The sequence below is a fragment of the Cnephaeus nilssonii genome (genome assembly GCF_951640355.1).
Source record: "Cnephaeus nilssonii genome assembly, chromosome: 9".
Taxonomy (NCBI): Eukaryota; Metazoa; Chordata; class Mammalia; order Chiroptera; family Vespertilionidae; genus Cnephaeus; species Cnephaeus nilssonii.
In genome coordinates, this window is record NC_137080.1 from 75,903,842 (window position 1) to 75,920,793 (window position 16,952).

Sequence of the window (16,952 nt, forward strand, 5' to 3'; positions counted from 1 at the left end):
AGCAGGTGCAAGTAACAGACAAAATGACCTCAGCACATTCCTTGTGAGTTGACACTACAGAGCATTTTCAGTAAGAATAGACCAGCTCACTTTCCCAGGTATACTACCATCCTTCAGCAGCAACAGGCTGCAAGTTTGCCTGAAGTCCATCCTTTTCTTTTATTCACTGAGCTATACTTCACATAATGTAAAACTCACCTTTTCAATGTGCACAATTCAGTGGTTTTTAGTAGAGTCACAAGATTGTGCCAACATCACCAATACCTAATTCCAGAATTTTTTCATTACCCCAAAAGAAACTTCATGCCCATCAGAAGTCATTCCTTATATAATCCCTTCACCCTTCACAAGCGCTACCAACCACTAATCTGGATTCTATCTCTATGGATTTGCCTACACTGGACATCCTATCTAATAAAGAGTGAATATGCTAATTGACCATCACTACATCACAAAGATGGCTGCACCCACAGCTGAGGCCAAGTTCCCATAAGGAGCCTTAATGAGCAATCAGCAGGGTCCTGAGGCTACGCCCTCTCCTGCCCCCATGGGGCTTAACAGGGGACCTTACGCCACGCCCTCCACCAGGTGGGACTTGACAGGGGACTTCAGGCTGCACCCTCCGCCTGGCAGGGCTTCACAGGGGACCTCAGGCCACACCCCCCATCCTGGCGCTGGGCCAGGGGACCTGAGGCTGTGTCCCCTGCCCGGCAGGGCTTGACAAGGGTGGGACAGGCCAGATTTGGGTCTAGCCCAATGGGGGCGAGGGGCCAGCTGGGTCTGGGTCTCACGCAATTTTGAGGTGCATGTGGGTGGGCAAGGACTTGACTCTGGGTCCCGTGGTGAGCCCCAGACTCTGACAGGAGGAAGGTTTTCATATATATTTTACTAATTTTCTTTCATCTCTGACACTTCTATTATAGAGAAAGGGCAAATAGCAATATTAAATTATTTCCTCTAATTAATCCCCTTTTAATGTGCATGAATTTCGTGCACTGGGTCATTAGTTTCATATAAATGGAATCATCATATAATATAAGCCTTTGGTCCATCAATGTCAGAGCATGTGTCAGTACCTCATTACTTTATTTACTTACTAGAGGCCCGGTGCATGAAATTCATGCACGGGAGGGGGGGAGGGTTCCCCTCAGCCCAGCTTGCACCCTCTCCAATCCAGGACCCCTCGAGGGGTGTCCAACTGCCGGTTTAGGATATCCCTCTCACAATCCTGGACTGCTGGCTCCTAATCGCTCACCTGCCTGCTGGCCTGGTCGCCCCTAACTGCCCCCCCCCCGCCACCGGCCTGGTCGCCCCTCACTGACCCCCCTGCCAGCCGGTTGCCCCACGCAGCCTGCTTGTTCAGTTGTTTGGTCATCCCTCACTAATCCCCCTGCTGGCCTGGTCGTAGGCAGCCATTTTGTGAGGGTCAATTTGCATATTACCTCTTTATTATATAGGCTTATTTATTATTTATTTATTGTTTTGAGAGCAAGAAGGAGGGAAGAATAGAGGGGGGAGGGAGGGAGGGAAGAAGGGAGGGGGGTAGAGAGAGAGAGAGATTTGTTATTCTACATCAATTTGTTGTTCTACTTATTTATGCATTCATTGGTTGCTTCCTGTATGTGCCCTGACTGGTGATCAAATCTGTAACCTGGCATATCTGGATAACACTCTAAACAAATGAGCTACCCAGCATACTGATGGTCCCCAGGCGTGTAACCATGTAGTACAGGTGTGAACATAATGCTTTGCAGTGAGAGAAAGCAGAGCAACCAGCGTGAGGTTTCAAGTATCCAATTCAGTAACACATCATCTGCACACTGCATCATGTGACCATTGGCCCAAGCAAAGCTCTCTCTATCTCCCCTGTGCCCACCTGCACCGACCCTTACCCCCACCCCCCTTTCCTTCTGGCTGTCACCATGCTGTTGTCTGTGTCTCTGTGTTATGTATATGATTCTTTGCTTAATCCCTTCACCTTCTTTCATCCAGCCCCCCAATCCCTCTCCCTCTTATTGCGGTCTTTTTAAATTTTGGGGGGATTTAAAAATTTTTGGAATACCAAATACTGGTGTCTTGTTCACGAAACCATATTATTTGCAAGATGTTGTTTAAGTTTGGTTAAATGCTCTATGAAACTGTTTGGGAATCCTCTGGGAAACCGAAGAATCTTTGCCTTGAGGAAAGTTAACTTTCAAATAATGATTTGCTTAGAGTATAGCATACCTGTGCACCTATGAGATTTCCCAACAATTCATCATTTCAACTCTCAAATATCTTTTCAACACAATCTAGGAAACCAGAGGTGCCCCATCTTCTCCAGAGAGGAGTCTGTTCTTTGATTGTTTCTTTCTACTACACGCAAGCAAGCTGTTAACTTTAACTTGCACAAATCTTAAATCCAACAGGTAGAAATCATAAATCTTTTGCTATGGCAACAAATTATTAACCACTAGGAATAGAAAACTCTCTATTTCAATTTACTTCCACAGATTAACCTACTAAGAGTCATTTGATTCATTTACCTGTCAGCCCCACCCCATATTCTTACTTTCTGGGTGATTATTCAGCATAAGGTTCAAGCTCAAAGTGGAATTTTATTTTGGAAACAATCAGTATACACAAGGCTATAACAGTAACACAGGCTGATTAAGTCTAAAATCAAAACAAAACAAAACAAACCCACTACCCTTATTACTGGTGGGAAATGCAGATATCAGAGAAATCTGGACATTGACAAAAACAGCTATGGATGTTATTAGAAAAGATGAGATTAAAAAAGGGATAAAAATTATAACTTATTCTAAAATGATTACTAATAACATTTTCCACTAAAATAGTACAGTGGGGAGTGAGAGGGGCACTCTGATTTAATAAGAAAATATTTTTCTCTCAAAACATTAAGCCTTTTAAAAAAGAAATGAACTGGGATAGAAGGTGAGGGAAAGGCCAAGAAAGGATGGGAGGAAAGGTACAAGGGAATTCTATTCCAGAGACCCTGAGGAGCAGGAGGAGGGCAGCGTCAGTCTGGGTATTTAAATGAGTAACACAAGGTGAGCAAAAGTAGGTTTACAGTTGTGAGTATGGGCAAGTTTATTCTTGCATTATTATTTATTAATTATTGTATTAAACTGTAAACCTTTTACCCCACGCAGTATATTAATTAGAAACCTGACATAGCAAAAGGGAAGTGCAATTGCATGAAACCCACAATAAAACACTCTTGTTTCCTCTGCAACTGATACCATGAACTCAGGGTGGACTTGGGGCTTCTTGTCTCCCTCCCCTTCTCAGAGCTAAAGGGCATAATTCATACATATTTTTTAACTTCAGAGAGGAAGGGAGAGGGAGAGAGATAGAAACATCAATAATGAGAGAATCATTGATTGGCTGCATCCTGCATGCCCCCTACTGGGGATCTAGCCCACAACCCAGGCATGTGTCTTGACTGGGAATCGAACCATGACCTCCTGGTTCACAGGTCAACTCTCAACCAGTGAGCCACTGGCCAGACTAAAGGGCACAATTCTTAATCAGCAAGAAGTCTGCTGGCACAATGGTAAAACATCCATGTGAATCTCGGGGAAACATGGACTTGCTGGCTAAAACTGGGTTAGCCAATGGTCTTCTGCCTGCACAGGAGGGAAAGTAAGAGAATTGTTGCAGAAGAGACATTTGTCAGATAAACTGTAATTCTCAAAAAGAAAGTTCCTGTTTTGTCTTAGAATTTAGGCAGGACAGGTAAACACAAGAAATCCTTTATGACACTAGGGGACACGGGTCCACCAGATAAGGCTAGCTCATACTGAGCTTTTATTTTAAGTGATTTAACCCACTGTATGTCCTAGAGGCATGGAAAAGATCTGCTAAGATAATTCAATTAAGTCATCTCTGGAAATGCAGAACAGAACATTTATTCATCGGCTTATACTTTCCTCAAAGGATTTATTTCTTGTCATGGCTGTCCTCCCCGACCTCTAAGCCAGCACCATGGAAATGTCCCCATCGCATCCCACCCCCCTTCCCAGTTCTGCGCCTGCTCTCCAGACACACCACTCTCAGCCCGCATCCTCAGGGCGACAGCACACACACGGGCAGGCACAGCTGTTGTTCAGGGGACACTCTCTAAGTTCTCAATGGAGCCCTCGGTTGGCTCCCTTCCCCAACATGGTTTAAAATTACCGAGAATGGTAGTTGCTAATAGTATTTACTCACCACCTACATGGCACATGGCACTTTGCTTAAATACTTCGGAATCCAACAATGTAAAGAGAACTTCCTAAACAAATTGGGTTTTTCACTAGTAACAAGTAGCAGCATCCTTTTCAACCATTAAAATGCAAGGGCAATTGGTTGCAAAAACACAGGAAACTGGCTATGATCTTTCTTGAGGGTGAAAGTGAAGACTAAGTAAATGGCTTTCTGAGTAGAAAAACAAGAATTTAAAAGGGAAGGAGGGCGGAATGGATGATATAGGTGTCCTTTTGCCCTGATATACAGAAACATCCCATAAAAAACTTACTTGCCAATGTTCTCAGGTAGGGACTGTAATGAGATGTCATTTACAGAAAGACATGTCAAGTTCTGTAATTCAGGGAAGCTTTCTGGTAATCTAAAACAAACAAAAAAGGTTGTTAATTAAAAAATAAAAGTGTATATATAGTGTAAACTAAAGGTAATTAGAATGATAACTTCTATATGCTAACTGAAATAACCTCTGTCAAACAGAAGGATCTCTTACCCTTTGAGACAGCATGGAGGGACCTGGAGAGTATTATGCCAAACGAAATAAGCCAGTCAGAGAAAGACATATATCACATGATTTCACTTATATGTGGAATCTAATGAACACAAAAAAACTGACAAACAAAACAGACCCAGAGACAATGAAACATGCAACAGACAGATGAATTTCAGAGGGAAAGGGGGAGGGGGGGGAGTGGGAAGGAGGAAAAATGGGACATCTGTAATACTTTCAACAATAAAGATAAATTTTTAAAAACTAAAAATGCTATGCTCATTAAATACTTAAATTAAAATAAAAACAAAGAACTTCCAAAAAATTATATTATGCATAGCAAGTTTGCCTTGTCTTCCTATATATAAGACACTTATAAGGAAAAAAAAAACAAGTACGGGACATGATAAACACTTGTTGGTAGGGTGATCCAGAAAAAATTAAAGAGGAAAAAAGGCTTTAAGAATAAAGGAGGGAAATGTGTGACTAATGAGTGCTGTATGAAAGAAAATGATAGTCCCTGTATCTAAGAGTAAAAAGACTATCGATTAGCAGAAAATAAAGAGAAAATCTAGCCCGCACAATTATAATGAAACACATGACAGCTTATAATACCCATAGCAGAGCTATGAATTGCTTAGAATTGACTAGCTGACAGCCAACTGCTACTTTCTTAATATTTTTCTTTTAATTTGACTTAAGATGCCAATCACTTAAGATAATTACGTTTCACTATGTTCTACACAAAAGGACATTTTTCATACTTCCCTTAAACTCCACCGAATAGCAAGGTTTCAAAATAAACTATAAACTTAGAAAGAAAGTTTACTTTCAATATTTCTATGGTTACCAGTATTTAGGGAGGGAAGAAACCATTTGAAGGCAGAAAAATCTCATTGCATCTAAAATGCGGATTCTTCTACATAAATCAAAGGTAGACAACAGAACATATAACTTGGGGGCGGGGGCTTGCTTTAGTGATAGTCTCTAGATTAGAATCTTCAATTTTTTTTTCCTTCCAGGTTCCTTTTTTGAAAAGCAAATACTAAGTTACTACTTGACATTTTATACAGATAATTCCAAACTTCAACACCAAACCCAGGCCCTGCAAGATAAGAGTATTAACTGAAATTTTCATAATCATTGACATACATTCTTGGTAATGATTTTTTACAAAGCTGAAGCCTCTTCCATAGTGTAACAGAAGTAAATTTTTCATTAAATATTTTATTTATTTCAATTATAATGATGAAACTTATCTTTTTTGCCTGAGTTTTTACCAGAAAATGTCATTTGATAATTTTACAACTAGATAAGATGACCTGAAACATAAGAAAAATGAGTTTTTAAATGGACGATTTGCTTTTTCCTGTCTGTTAACATTAAGAGCCAAACTCGATGATGTACTGAGGAAGCACAGACTGAAGGCTAGGAGAAAGGAATTACAGTCTGAGATGCCACTCAGGGGCTTCATGATCTCCTAAGGTCATTTAAATCAGTGGTCGTCCAAAAGACTGGCGACCACTGATTTAAATTTTTTGAGCCTAACTTTATTTTGCTATAAGATAAGTAGGCCAAGCTAAATAATTTTTACAGTCCTTTCAACTCACAAACATCTTGATTCTTAAAACAGTGCACCTGCCAAATTAAAAGGGCTTTACTTTAAGAAACTTGCCAAATACGAGGCCAGGGAAAAGCCCAGTAAATCCTCATACAGTGTGGGTGTGTGCCAGGATCGAGAGTTTTAAGATAATGGTAAAGTCCTATGTCAGCAGACATTAGAAAAGGAAAGCTAGAGGAGTAGGAAAGGGGATTAAGCAATCAACTAGTTAAAAAAAAAACCACAAGGGCAGCATAATGAATATTTCCCAGCTGCCTAACTCTACTAACTGCCTGAGGGATAAATAGCTTAGTGAGTTCAATAAACATTTACTGAATGCTTGCTCCATTCCAGAAATTATAGTAGGGTTGGAAATATATCGATAAATAATAGAGGAACACAAGTCAGCTTTCTCAGTCTAGTCCTGGAGTCTTGGTCAAAGAAAGAACTTAAATGTAAATGTCAAGTGTTATGAAATAAGTATGCACAGAGGACTATGGAAGACCAGAAGGGGAGGGGACTGTGGGGATTAATCAAGACATGATGCTCCAGTGTACCTAAAGGAGGGTGAAAGGGTTGGCATCATTCAAAAGAGAGAGGTGTGAAATGAGTGACCTGTGAGCACTTTATTGCAGCAGAGCATGATGTCTGACACAGGCAACTGCGGGCAACGAAGGTGGAAAGACAGACCAAGGTCAGAGAGAGGTGGGGGAGAAGGCAGAGCAAATCAAGGAGCTTGGATTCTGTCTTACAGGAACAGGAGCTAAAGGTGTGAAGAAGAGGAACAACTGCATGGAAGATGGTTAAGAAAGAGGTAAGGCTCGGGCACAGCGATAGGTTAGAAAGCGATTAGATTACAGCTTACTAGATCACTATTTTCCATAAAAATAAATAAGTGCTAGTAGTGACTTCCTCACTGAAATTCAAACAGGGGAAGCCAGAAATATTTTTAAAAACATATTTACTTCTTGAAAATTTGCAGATATGGAAAAAAACAAAATTAAAGAGGGCATTCCCCATCACTCCACACCCAAGAAGTCCCAAGCAATTTTGAAATGGGTGAGACAAATCCAAATTTTAATTTAATCTTGATCTTCCTATGCCCCCCTTTTTTTTGTAAGGGGGGCAGGGAGGAGATGAAAGGGAAAAGTATCTTTCTCCTGAGGCTGCTTACATAGTGCTGAAAAACCTTAGAAATGGACCCACCTGGCCCAGAGAAACCTCTGGAACAGACTCTCGAGGGCTGTGTATGCATTGCTGTGTGGGCGCACAGGTGCTTGGAAGCCAGTGGTCAGTGGGCTCACAACTGAGCCGAGAGCCACAGTGAAGGGCTCACAATAGCACCACTCGGCTACACCCAGGACGGGCAAAGGTGGCTTTATGTGGAAGAATAAACCCAAAGAAATCCTCACAGCTATTGCTAAACTATGGAAATAATGGTGTCAGAAGAGTTGTTTTCAAACAAACGAGATACTAAATATGTTTCGCTCCTGGAGTGGAAAAAAATATCTCTAATAGGACTATCCCTGGATATCTATGGAGTAAGCTCTATGGGAGTTTAGAACTCCGTTTTATTCCACAAGATAAGATGGATCAATAGAGGATTTATAAACTACTCCAATTCTTATACTGCTTCAGAAATGCACTCCTCACTCCTGTTTTGTCACTCCAGCGTGCATTCCCAAATCCTCTAGCACCTTTTGTGTTCCATCAATAGCACAATGTACCTTCCATTGTACAGTGCTATTTACAAATGAATGTCTCTGAAGGTTGAACATCCGTGATAAAGACAGACACCACCCAGGCATCGCTAAGCTGGGTAACCTGGTTATGTTCTTTGCTTGGTTCTCCAAAAAGATATCCTTAGTACTACACACAGAGCTTACCTAGTCAGTGGGTTTCCACTGAAGTCAGCTATCTGTAGTGCTTTACAGAATGAGATGCTTTCTGGAATTTCAGGAATATCTGTAGGAAAAGACAAAAATCTATAATTTACCACCATTGTTAACCATTTTCATCATCCCCAAGAAGGGCCACAGTCCTAAGAGAATATCTAAAAATTATGACCTCTATTCAAATGTGACATGAATTTCTAGAGTATTTTTCTCCATTTATTTTATATTTGCTTTCCTAATTGAAGGTAATGTGCTTTATAACAGAAGCACATTAAAGAAAATATTTAAAAAAAAACAACAAATACCAAGTGCCATCAAAGTCACTGATGGACCTAGCTGGTTTGGCTCAGTGGATAGAGCGTCGGCTTGCAGACTGAAGCATCCCAGGTTTGATTCTGGTCAAGGGCACATACCTCAGTTGCAGGCTCCTCCCCAGCCCAGATCCTGGTCAGAGCACATGCAGGAGGCAACCAATCGATGTGTTTCTCTCACATCGATATTCTCTCTGTCTTTCCCTCCCTCTTCCACTCTCTCTAAAAATCAAAGTACCCTCAGGTGAGGGTTAAAAAAAGAGTCACTGGCGCATTCTGTTGTAATTCCCATTAGGCTTTTCCCCTTATGTTTTCATATGACCATCTCAGCACAAAATTTTAAAGTATGCATCTTTGAATTAATAATTTTCTTCTGGTTATAAACATAACAATTTGAAAAATAAAGAAAAGTCCAAAGAAGAAAATAAAAACCACCAACATTCCCATCACTCAGAGATATTTTATTGATGTATTGCTTTAGTTGTCATTCATACACACACACACACACACACACACACACACACACACACACGTGTGTGTGTGTGTGTGTGTGTGTATAAATAAATTATATTTCAAAATACTAGGTTTGTGCTGATTTGTTATTTTCACTTTACCTTATTTTATAAACTTTTCCCCTATTATTATTTTTACAAATTGTTTGCCATTCTTAACAATAAAATTTCATATTTCATTTAATCAATCCCCCATTTTTGGACATTTAGGTTGTTTCCAAGTTCCTGATGTTTTAATGATATATGTCCATTTCTGATTATTTCTTCTGCTAAGCTCCCAAAAGTGTAATTACTGTGTCAAGGCATTAACACTACAGCATTTGATAAATATTGTTAAATTCCTTTAGAGGGAGGCAAAATATACATATTTACATTTCTATCAGTACAAAGTGCCCAATTCAACATCTCTCCCCCCCCCTTTCTTTCTCTTACATTTTATTTATTTTTAAAAATATATTTTATTGCCGAAACCGGTTTGACTCAGTGGATAGAGCGTCGGCCTGCGGACTGAAAGGTCCCAGGTTTGATTCCAGTCAAAGGCATGTACCTTGGTTGCGAGCACATCCCCAGTAGGGGGTGTGCAGGAGGCAGCTGATCGATGTTTCTCTCTCATCGATGTTTCTAACTCTCTATCCCTCTCCCTTCCTCTCTGTAAAAAATCAATAAAATATATTTAAAAAAAATATATATATATATATATATACACACACACACACACATACATACTAGAGGCCCAGTGCATGATTAAATCGTGCACGTGTAGGGTCCCCTAGGCCTAACCTGCCATCCAGGCCATATCCACTGCCCCGCAAAGCCTAGCACACTCTGCGGACACTGCTATGCTAGCAGCCTACTCCCCACTTTTGATGGCAGGGGGTCCGCTGGTGCTGGAGCGGACACACAGCTCCCCGCTTTCGAACGCGGGGGAGCTGGCTGTCTGTCCGCTGGTGCACCAGGCCTTTGGAAAGCCTCCGGCGCGGCGGAGGCTTTCAAAAGGCCTGGTGCCGGAGCAGACAGACAGCCAGCTCCCCCACTTTCGCTCCCCGCTTTTGATGGTCCGCAGCAGGACGTGGGCTCGCTGCCCCAGAGGCCCCTTCTGTGCCGCAGCACAGCCATGGCGCAGACGCTGAGCTCAGCCTCCCGCCGGCCCAATAGTGGGCGTAGCGGAGTGATGGTAATTTACATATTACCCTTTTATTATGTAGGATTTTATTGATTTCAGAGAGAAAAGAAGAGGGAGAAAGAGATAGAAACATCAATGAAGAGAGAAAATCATGGATCGGCTGCCTCCTGCACACCCCACATTGGGGATCGAGCCCACAACCCGGGCATGTGCCCTTGACCAGAATCGAACCAGGACCTCCTGGTTCATAGGTCAACGCTCAACCACTGAGCCATGCTGGCCAGGCCTTTCTCTTACATTTTGAAAAATGCCAATTTTATTAGTAAAACAGTCTGGTAAAATTTTGTTATTTTGTTTTATATTCCTTTTATTACTAATGAGGTGGAATATTCCCCCCCATTTTTAATGGTAACTAAATATTGTGATTTTGATATGATCAAAATTGTTTTCTTTTTTAATTCCACTATCTTATGGTACACAACCTAATGCTGTAGCTTTTAGGGTTTTAATAGCTTAGTTCATAGCATTTAATGTCAAGAATACATTTAGTTTGGACACATTAACATTAAAAAGGGCTAAAATAGAAAAGTTTCTCCTGGTCCCATGCTGTTTCTTCCACCAGCCAGACAAACACAAGCTGAGCCAAAACATACCTAATATTTCTAAATTGGGGGTGGCAGGGAGAAATAAAGGGAAAAAATGGACACTTTGGTCTAACAACTGCAAATTAATCAGAAGCTGCATAAAAGCTTTAAGTTCAAATTTAAAAGCCAAAAACATTTAAATATGCTGGAGCATTTTCCTCACACTGTTCTCTGCCTTACATGGTCATATAAGGCAGTGAAGAATACCAGTAAACAGTATGATACTAGTTTCATAAATACAATAGCAATGTACACTGAGTGGCCAGATTATTATGATCTCTGAACACATAATAATCTGGCCACTCAGTATATATTAAAGGCCCGGTGCATGAATTCGTGCATGGGTGGGGTCTGGCCAGCCTGGCCAGGGGGAGGGGACATGGGCGGCTGGCCGACCTGCCTGCTGGTCGAACTCCTGGTTGAGAGAACAATTTGCATATTAGCCTTTTATTATATAGGATATACACTGAGTGGCCAGATTATTATGCGTTCAGAGATCATAATAATCTGGCCACTCAGTGTATATAGCTTATCCACAGCTGAGTCTAGAATGGATCTTTAAGACACAAACATTTGTGGGCCCTATAGTACAAACACAATGGTAAACCCTTTTACACATATTCTCTTATTTAATCTCAACATAAATTATTTTAATTTATAAATAATTGTACAAAATGGACACTAAGGCTCAGAAAGATGAAGTGACTTGCCCATTGTTACAGGCCAACTTCAGTGAGGTCAAGACACTGTCATGCTTAAGAATGAATGAACACACATGACCACTTCCAGGATGAGCACTCTGATCTATCCGCATCAGTGAGGCCACGACACGCCAGGCTTGCCTGATCTAGAAGGTGCTGGTTGGCCTGTACGCTCCATAGCAGTCCCTCATCTGCCACTACTCCAGGCCCCGATGAGTTCTTTAAAAGACTGAGAAAAGATTAGAAAACTGTGGTACAACTACACAATGGAATACTACACTGCTATAAAAAAAGAAGGAATTCTTACCATTTGCAACAGCATGGATAGAACTGGAGAGCATTATGCTAAGTGAAATAAGCCAGTCAGAGAAAGATAAGTATCACATGATCTCACTCATTTGTGGAATATAATGAACATAAACTGATGAACAAAAATAAAACCAGAGTCATAGAAGAAGCATCGAACAGACTGTCCAACCAATGAGGAAAGCGGGGGGGGGGGGGGGGGGGGAAGAGGGGGTAAGAGATCAACCAAAGGACTTGTATACATGCTACATGCATATGAGCATAACCAATGGACACAGACAGTAGGGGGGTGAGGGCATGTGCTAGGGGTTGAGGGCAGCGTGGAGAGGTCAATGGGGGGAAAAGGAGACTTAAGTAATACTTTAAACAATAAAGAATTTTTTAAAAATAACAAAAAATAAACGACCAAGAAAAGAGGTGTAGATGCTGCACCAGTCCCTCACCAGTGCCAAGGAAGAAGACCAAGGGGGACACTAAAATACAAATTTTACATCAGCTTGCTGCTCTATCCACAAAGAAAGAGCAAGGAAACAAAGAAAGAAGTACATCAGTCAGGTAGAAATCTTTAATATCTCTCAGAGCATCAGAAATATCACTGAAACTTAGAAAGATGGGCCTACCAATGGAACATGTGAATACTGGCTATAGGAAACTCTGGTAGGGGTTGGTCTGGCATTTGGGGATCTGAGGATAACAATAACAGAAAAATGGCCTAAGAACACTCAGTAGAGAGGTTAGGTTCACAGGAAAGGAAGGCATTCCCTCCTTAGACTAACCTGTTTATATACATAGAAGAAGGAGCAGATCAGCAAATAGTATATAGGTCTCCTGAACAAAGGCCATTTCTTTCCACCATATGCATGTTCCTAACTTGACCAAAAAGAATGAATTTCCCTGTAAAAAGTAAGAGCTTTAGACAAGAAAGGTAATAGTGTGGTTTGAAGAGTCCTGATTACTGGTTTACCTTAGGTTACTAAAGATAATAGAATAGACAACTGAGGAAGGGGAATATCTATTCATCCTTAAATACCCAGCTAAAATGTCACATCCTCCAGGACACCTTCCTTGAGCCCCAAGATTACGTTGGATTCCCCTGCGCTCAAGTTCCTCCTCGGGCTTCACCTTATGAGATCTATTCCAGTTTTAATTAAATAATTGGTGACTGTCAATCTCCCTTACTGAACTCTAAGCTCATTGGGAAGAAAGACCATATTGTCCTTATCTCCATTTCCCCAAAGCTGACACAGTATTAAGCATAAGCAAGCTAACGAGAAACTAACATTTCTAAGACTCTGCAAGGACACTCCCCCTCTCTTGGTTGAGTCATGAAATATCCGTATAGGGTAGGTATTATCTATATTTTACTGGTAAGAAAATTGCTTATTCCAAGATCTCTTATAAGAGAAATTATAAAGCTTATAGGTTATTGCCAGCTGAAATCCCCTTTAACTGATTTCTAAATGTTTTGCTAAGGACAAATTGATCATTAAAACTAAATATATGAAAAATATATATACAAATAGATCTATAAAATATATATGGATATATATATATATACATATATATATAATTTTATATATGTATATATGTATGTATGTATGTATATAATTTTTATATATGTATAATTTAGTTCAAGCTATTACAAGTAAGGGACCAGGCCCAGAGCAGGTCTGCCTCAGGTAGTGTATGGGTTCTTCGCACAGGAAAAATTTCACAGTATGATCCAGGTAATTTTGAGAGTATATTTATCAAAGCTGGAGATAGTGAAACAAGAAGGCCCAGAAGCAACAGGAGAGAAACTAGGCAGAGCTGTTTTGGCTCTCTCAAAACATTATGGAAAAGAAAGGAGCAGCCATAGTTAATTTGGCTCAGTGGATAGAGCATCAGCCTGTGGACCAAAGGATCCCGTGTTCAATTCCAGTCAAGGGAATGTACCATGGTTGCAAGCTCCTCCCCAGCCCAGGCCCTGGTTGGGGCTCGTGCAGGAGGCAACCAATCGATGTGCTTTTCTCACATCGATATTTCTCTGTCTTCCCCTCTCTCTTCCACTCCCTAAATAATCAATGGGAAAATGTCCTTGGGTGAGTATAAAAAATAAAAAGAAAAGAAGGGAGCGAAGGCAGGACTGCTGTCAGCTCACTGGAGAATCAGAGAAAAGGGGCCTTGGGGACAGGTTCAGGGGTTAGCCTAGGACAAACTGCCACTGCCCATGGCCCCCCTGGTGTAAGTCTCCTGGGGTCCCTTACAGTTTAGAAGATGCATGCCCGTGGGGGAAGAAGAGGGAGAAGGGGGGAAATGCAGGCACGCTCTGGAGAGGGATAGCGTGGGCTTGGACCTTTGTTTTGAGGGTTTTTAAAGGCTGGGAATTTAAGAACGGTCTTAGGTGAGGATCTCAATAGAATGTCCATCAGCTTTTCCAGGTGTGCCCTTTCAGGGTCATGGTCTCTACTGATTGGTCAGCACAAGGCAAGGGTCCTTAGTCATTGCAGTTGGTCCTGGGGTCACCCACCTGGCTTTTCTGGGCCTGGAACTGAAATACAACTGAGGCCTAGATGTTATCTCTAGGCAATAAAGGTCAGGGGGTCCAAACTGCAGGACCAGAGATATGAAAGGTCAGGAGGCCCAACCCGTATGACCAGCAATATGCCAGGGGAGGAGACTGAGGTCCAGCACCAGTTTTGCCCAGTGCTAGGCACTTGGGGCTTCCCACCCTGGTGACCTTCCGTGTCTGGCTGTAAATTACTTGGCCAGTTTGTTCAGCTATCTGTCTCAGTTTCCCCATTCCACTTGCCAAGAAATTTTCCTAGCTTCTTACTATCCTGCCTTAAAGCTTCTACATAAGGTTAAAAAAATTTAATCATATTTTTCATTAACTTAAACTGGCTTTGACTCATGTATGTGCAAGAATAAAAACATGAGATTTGATATGTACAAAATGTCTGAGAATGACTGTAAAATTAAATAATGTTTTCCCTATAACTTCCTTAAGATAGCCTTTAATTCAGACCTACTCTAAGCTATCATTATTTCTCAATCAAAACTGCTTTAAATTAGTGAGATGTAGTTATACTTTAAAAACAAATGTACCAAATCTGTAGTTTATCAATATAACCCAGCTGGTAAACAGGAAATAGATAATCAGCCCTAAACCTTCCATTCAAAAACCTTTTTCAACACCACCAGACAGACAACAGTCCTGGCTCCATTAGCCCACGGGCTTCTCAGACAGAATGTAACTTTCACCACAGATACTGTCATTGAAAAAGTGATTTAAAAGAACATTCCCTACCCTTCCTGGCATTGTATTCTTTTCTCTGCACCATTTTTAACACATCAAGCTAAGATTCCACCTTCGCCTTTCCTACCCCCAAGCAGGTAACACACAGGCTTAGCCCCGATGCTTTTATTATAAGGAATCAGGGCTCTCTTCTCACAAGGCCCAGAAGCCTCAAAGTGAACCAGACCTTTTCCTGAAAAGCTGTTGCCATTTTAGGGCCCCTGTTGTGATGGTGAAGACAGATTGGATCGAGTGACCTCAGCTCTTCCACGTCTGTGTGGGTTTAGAAACCTCCAGGGCCCCTCCTCCCGAGGAGTGCGCACAGGCTGCCTGTTTATGATCATAGCTCCGTGCATAGCGCAATAATTTCTTTTGGGGTAAATTACTCACTGGCATTTATTCTTGTTCTATATAAATAGTGCCTCTTCTCCTGGGTTCAAGGCCGACCTGATGTTAACAAGTTATAATACTAGGCTCTCTCCACCTGTTACAGGAGGCAGTTGGTTAGGAATTAACAACATAGAAGGGAGCAAAACTGGCTGAACCTGATTAAGTCGGAAAGCTACAGCTTCACATACACCCCAGGGGACAACCGCATCCTCTGCCAAAGGGACATTAATCCCCAAGCAGGCAGGAAAGACAGGCTTTGCAATCTCCCAGGGGGACAACCAGCCCGTTAGCCTGGATTACCGGGGAGGGACAGTGAGGGGGGTGCAGGCTCAGAAGCCAAGATGGAGAGCAGGGGGCAGTCCTTCTACTAAGTGCTTGGGCAATAGAAGCCAGGTGATGAGACAAAACTATGAGGCATACCCAGTAGGAGTCTAACTGGCGACCTTAAAGGGGACAAGACAAAACCTGAGAAAATCTGGGGAAAAGACTGGCTAGGAGAAGGGCACGCAACCCCAGAAGATCCAGGGAAGGGATTGGGTAGTATGAAAGAAAGCCTGCTCTCACCCAAGCCAAAGGAAAGGCAATCAAGGCTTAACACAGGCTCTTGCAGCCACATGGGCTGGGCAGGAGCATCGACTGGCTGGACTACTGGAGCCTGGGATGCTGGGCTAATGGCATGGCAGCTCCGGGTCCTGGCCACCTCCTGGGCGTGGTGGGGACAATGTGGGCCTGCGGCCCCAGAGGCTGCTCTTCTTCCACAGGAGACGGAGCTGAGCCACCTGGTTGTGGCTGAGACATCGGGCCTGGTGCATCTGAGGGCAGTCCTCCGTTTTGCCTCCCATAAATCTTGCCACTATACCTCAAATCCTCCTATGCATGTATCCCTGAAATGCATTTCCTGTGATACCGTGGAAGAATCCTATTTCCATTGGCAACACATTGAGAGCACCGTGAAATGCTAAGAACACAAGTCCTACATTTCTTTTATTTTTCAACTGCAGTTTACATTCAATATTATTCTGTATTAGTTTCAGGTGTACAGCATAGTGGCTAGACAAGCTTATATCAGGGCAACCACTCTGTAAAATATATGACTAAGTCTTACATATTTTTGTGACTACTCTGTAAGATTATCTAATTCCTTTTGATAGCACTGGAAATCGACAGTTAAAAATAACGAGAAATGCTTAAAGAAAACAAATTAGTTCCTCCATCTATTGATCTATCTTTGTGTAAAGTTGCAAACAATAACATTTTAAACCTCAAGACATATAATATGGACAGTTTAGTAACTAGAAATTTTATTATTAAAAATAAGGCAAGATCTATGTAAATGATCATCTACACTTACTGCGTCAGCACCAGGAACCCCACAGCGAGGTGCCTGTGCTAGCTTAACTAGCTCAAGGTGCTAACAAGGTCGGGGTCCTGGATGCAGTCCAAGTGTAGACCGTT

At 41.8% G+C, this 16,952-nt stretch overlaps 1 protein-coding gene across 1 annotated transcript in view; it reads right to left on the reverse strand.

The window, feature by feature from the left end:
• Positions 1–16,952, reverse strand: part of LRRC1 (leucine rich repeat containing 1) — a 131,162-nt gene that overhangs the window by 38,583 nt on the left and 75,627 nt on the right. The window contains exons 3-4 of the mRNA XM_079780208.1: positions 8,225–8,303; positions 4,523–4,612 (exon numbers count right to left, since the gene is read on the reverse strand). Coding sequence (XP_079636334.1) covers positions 4,523–4,612; positions 8,225–8,303 — 169 coding nt within the window. The remainder of the gene's footprint in view (positions 1–4,522; positions 4,613–8,224; positions 8,304–16,952) is intronic.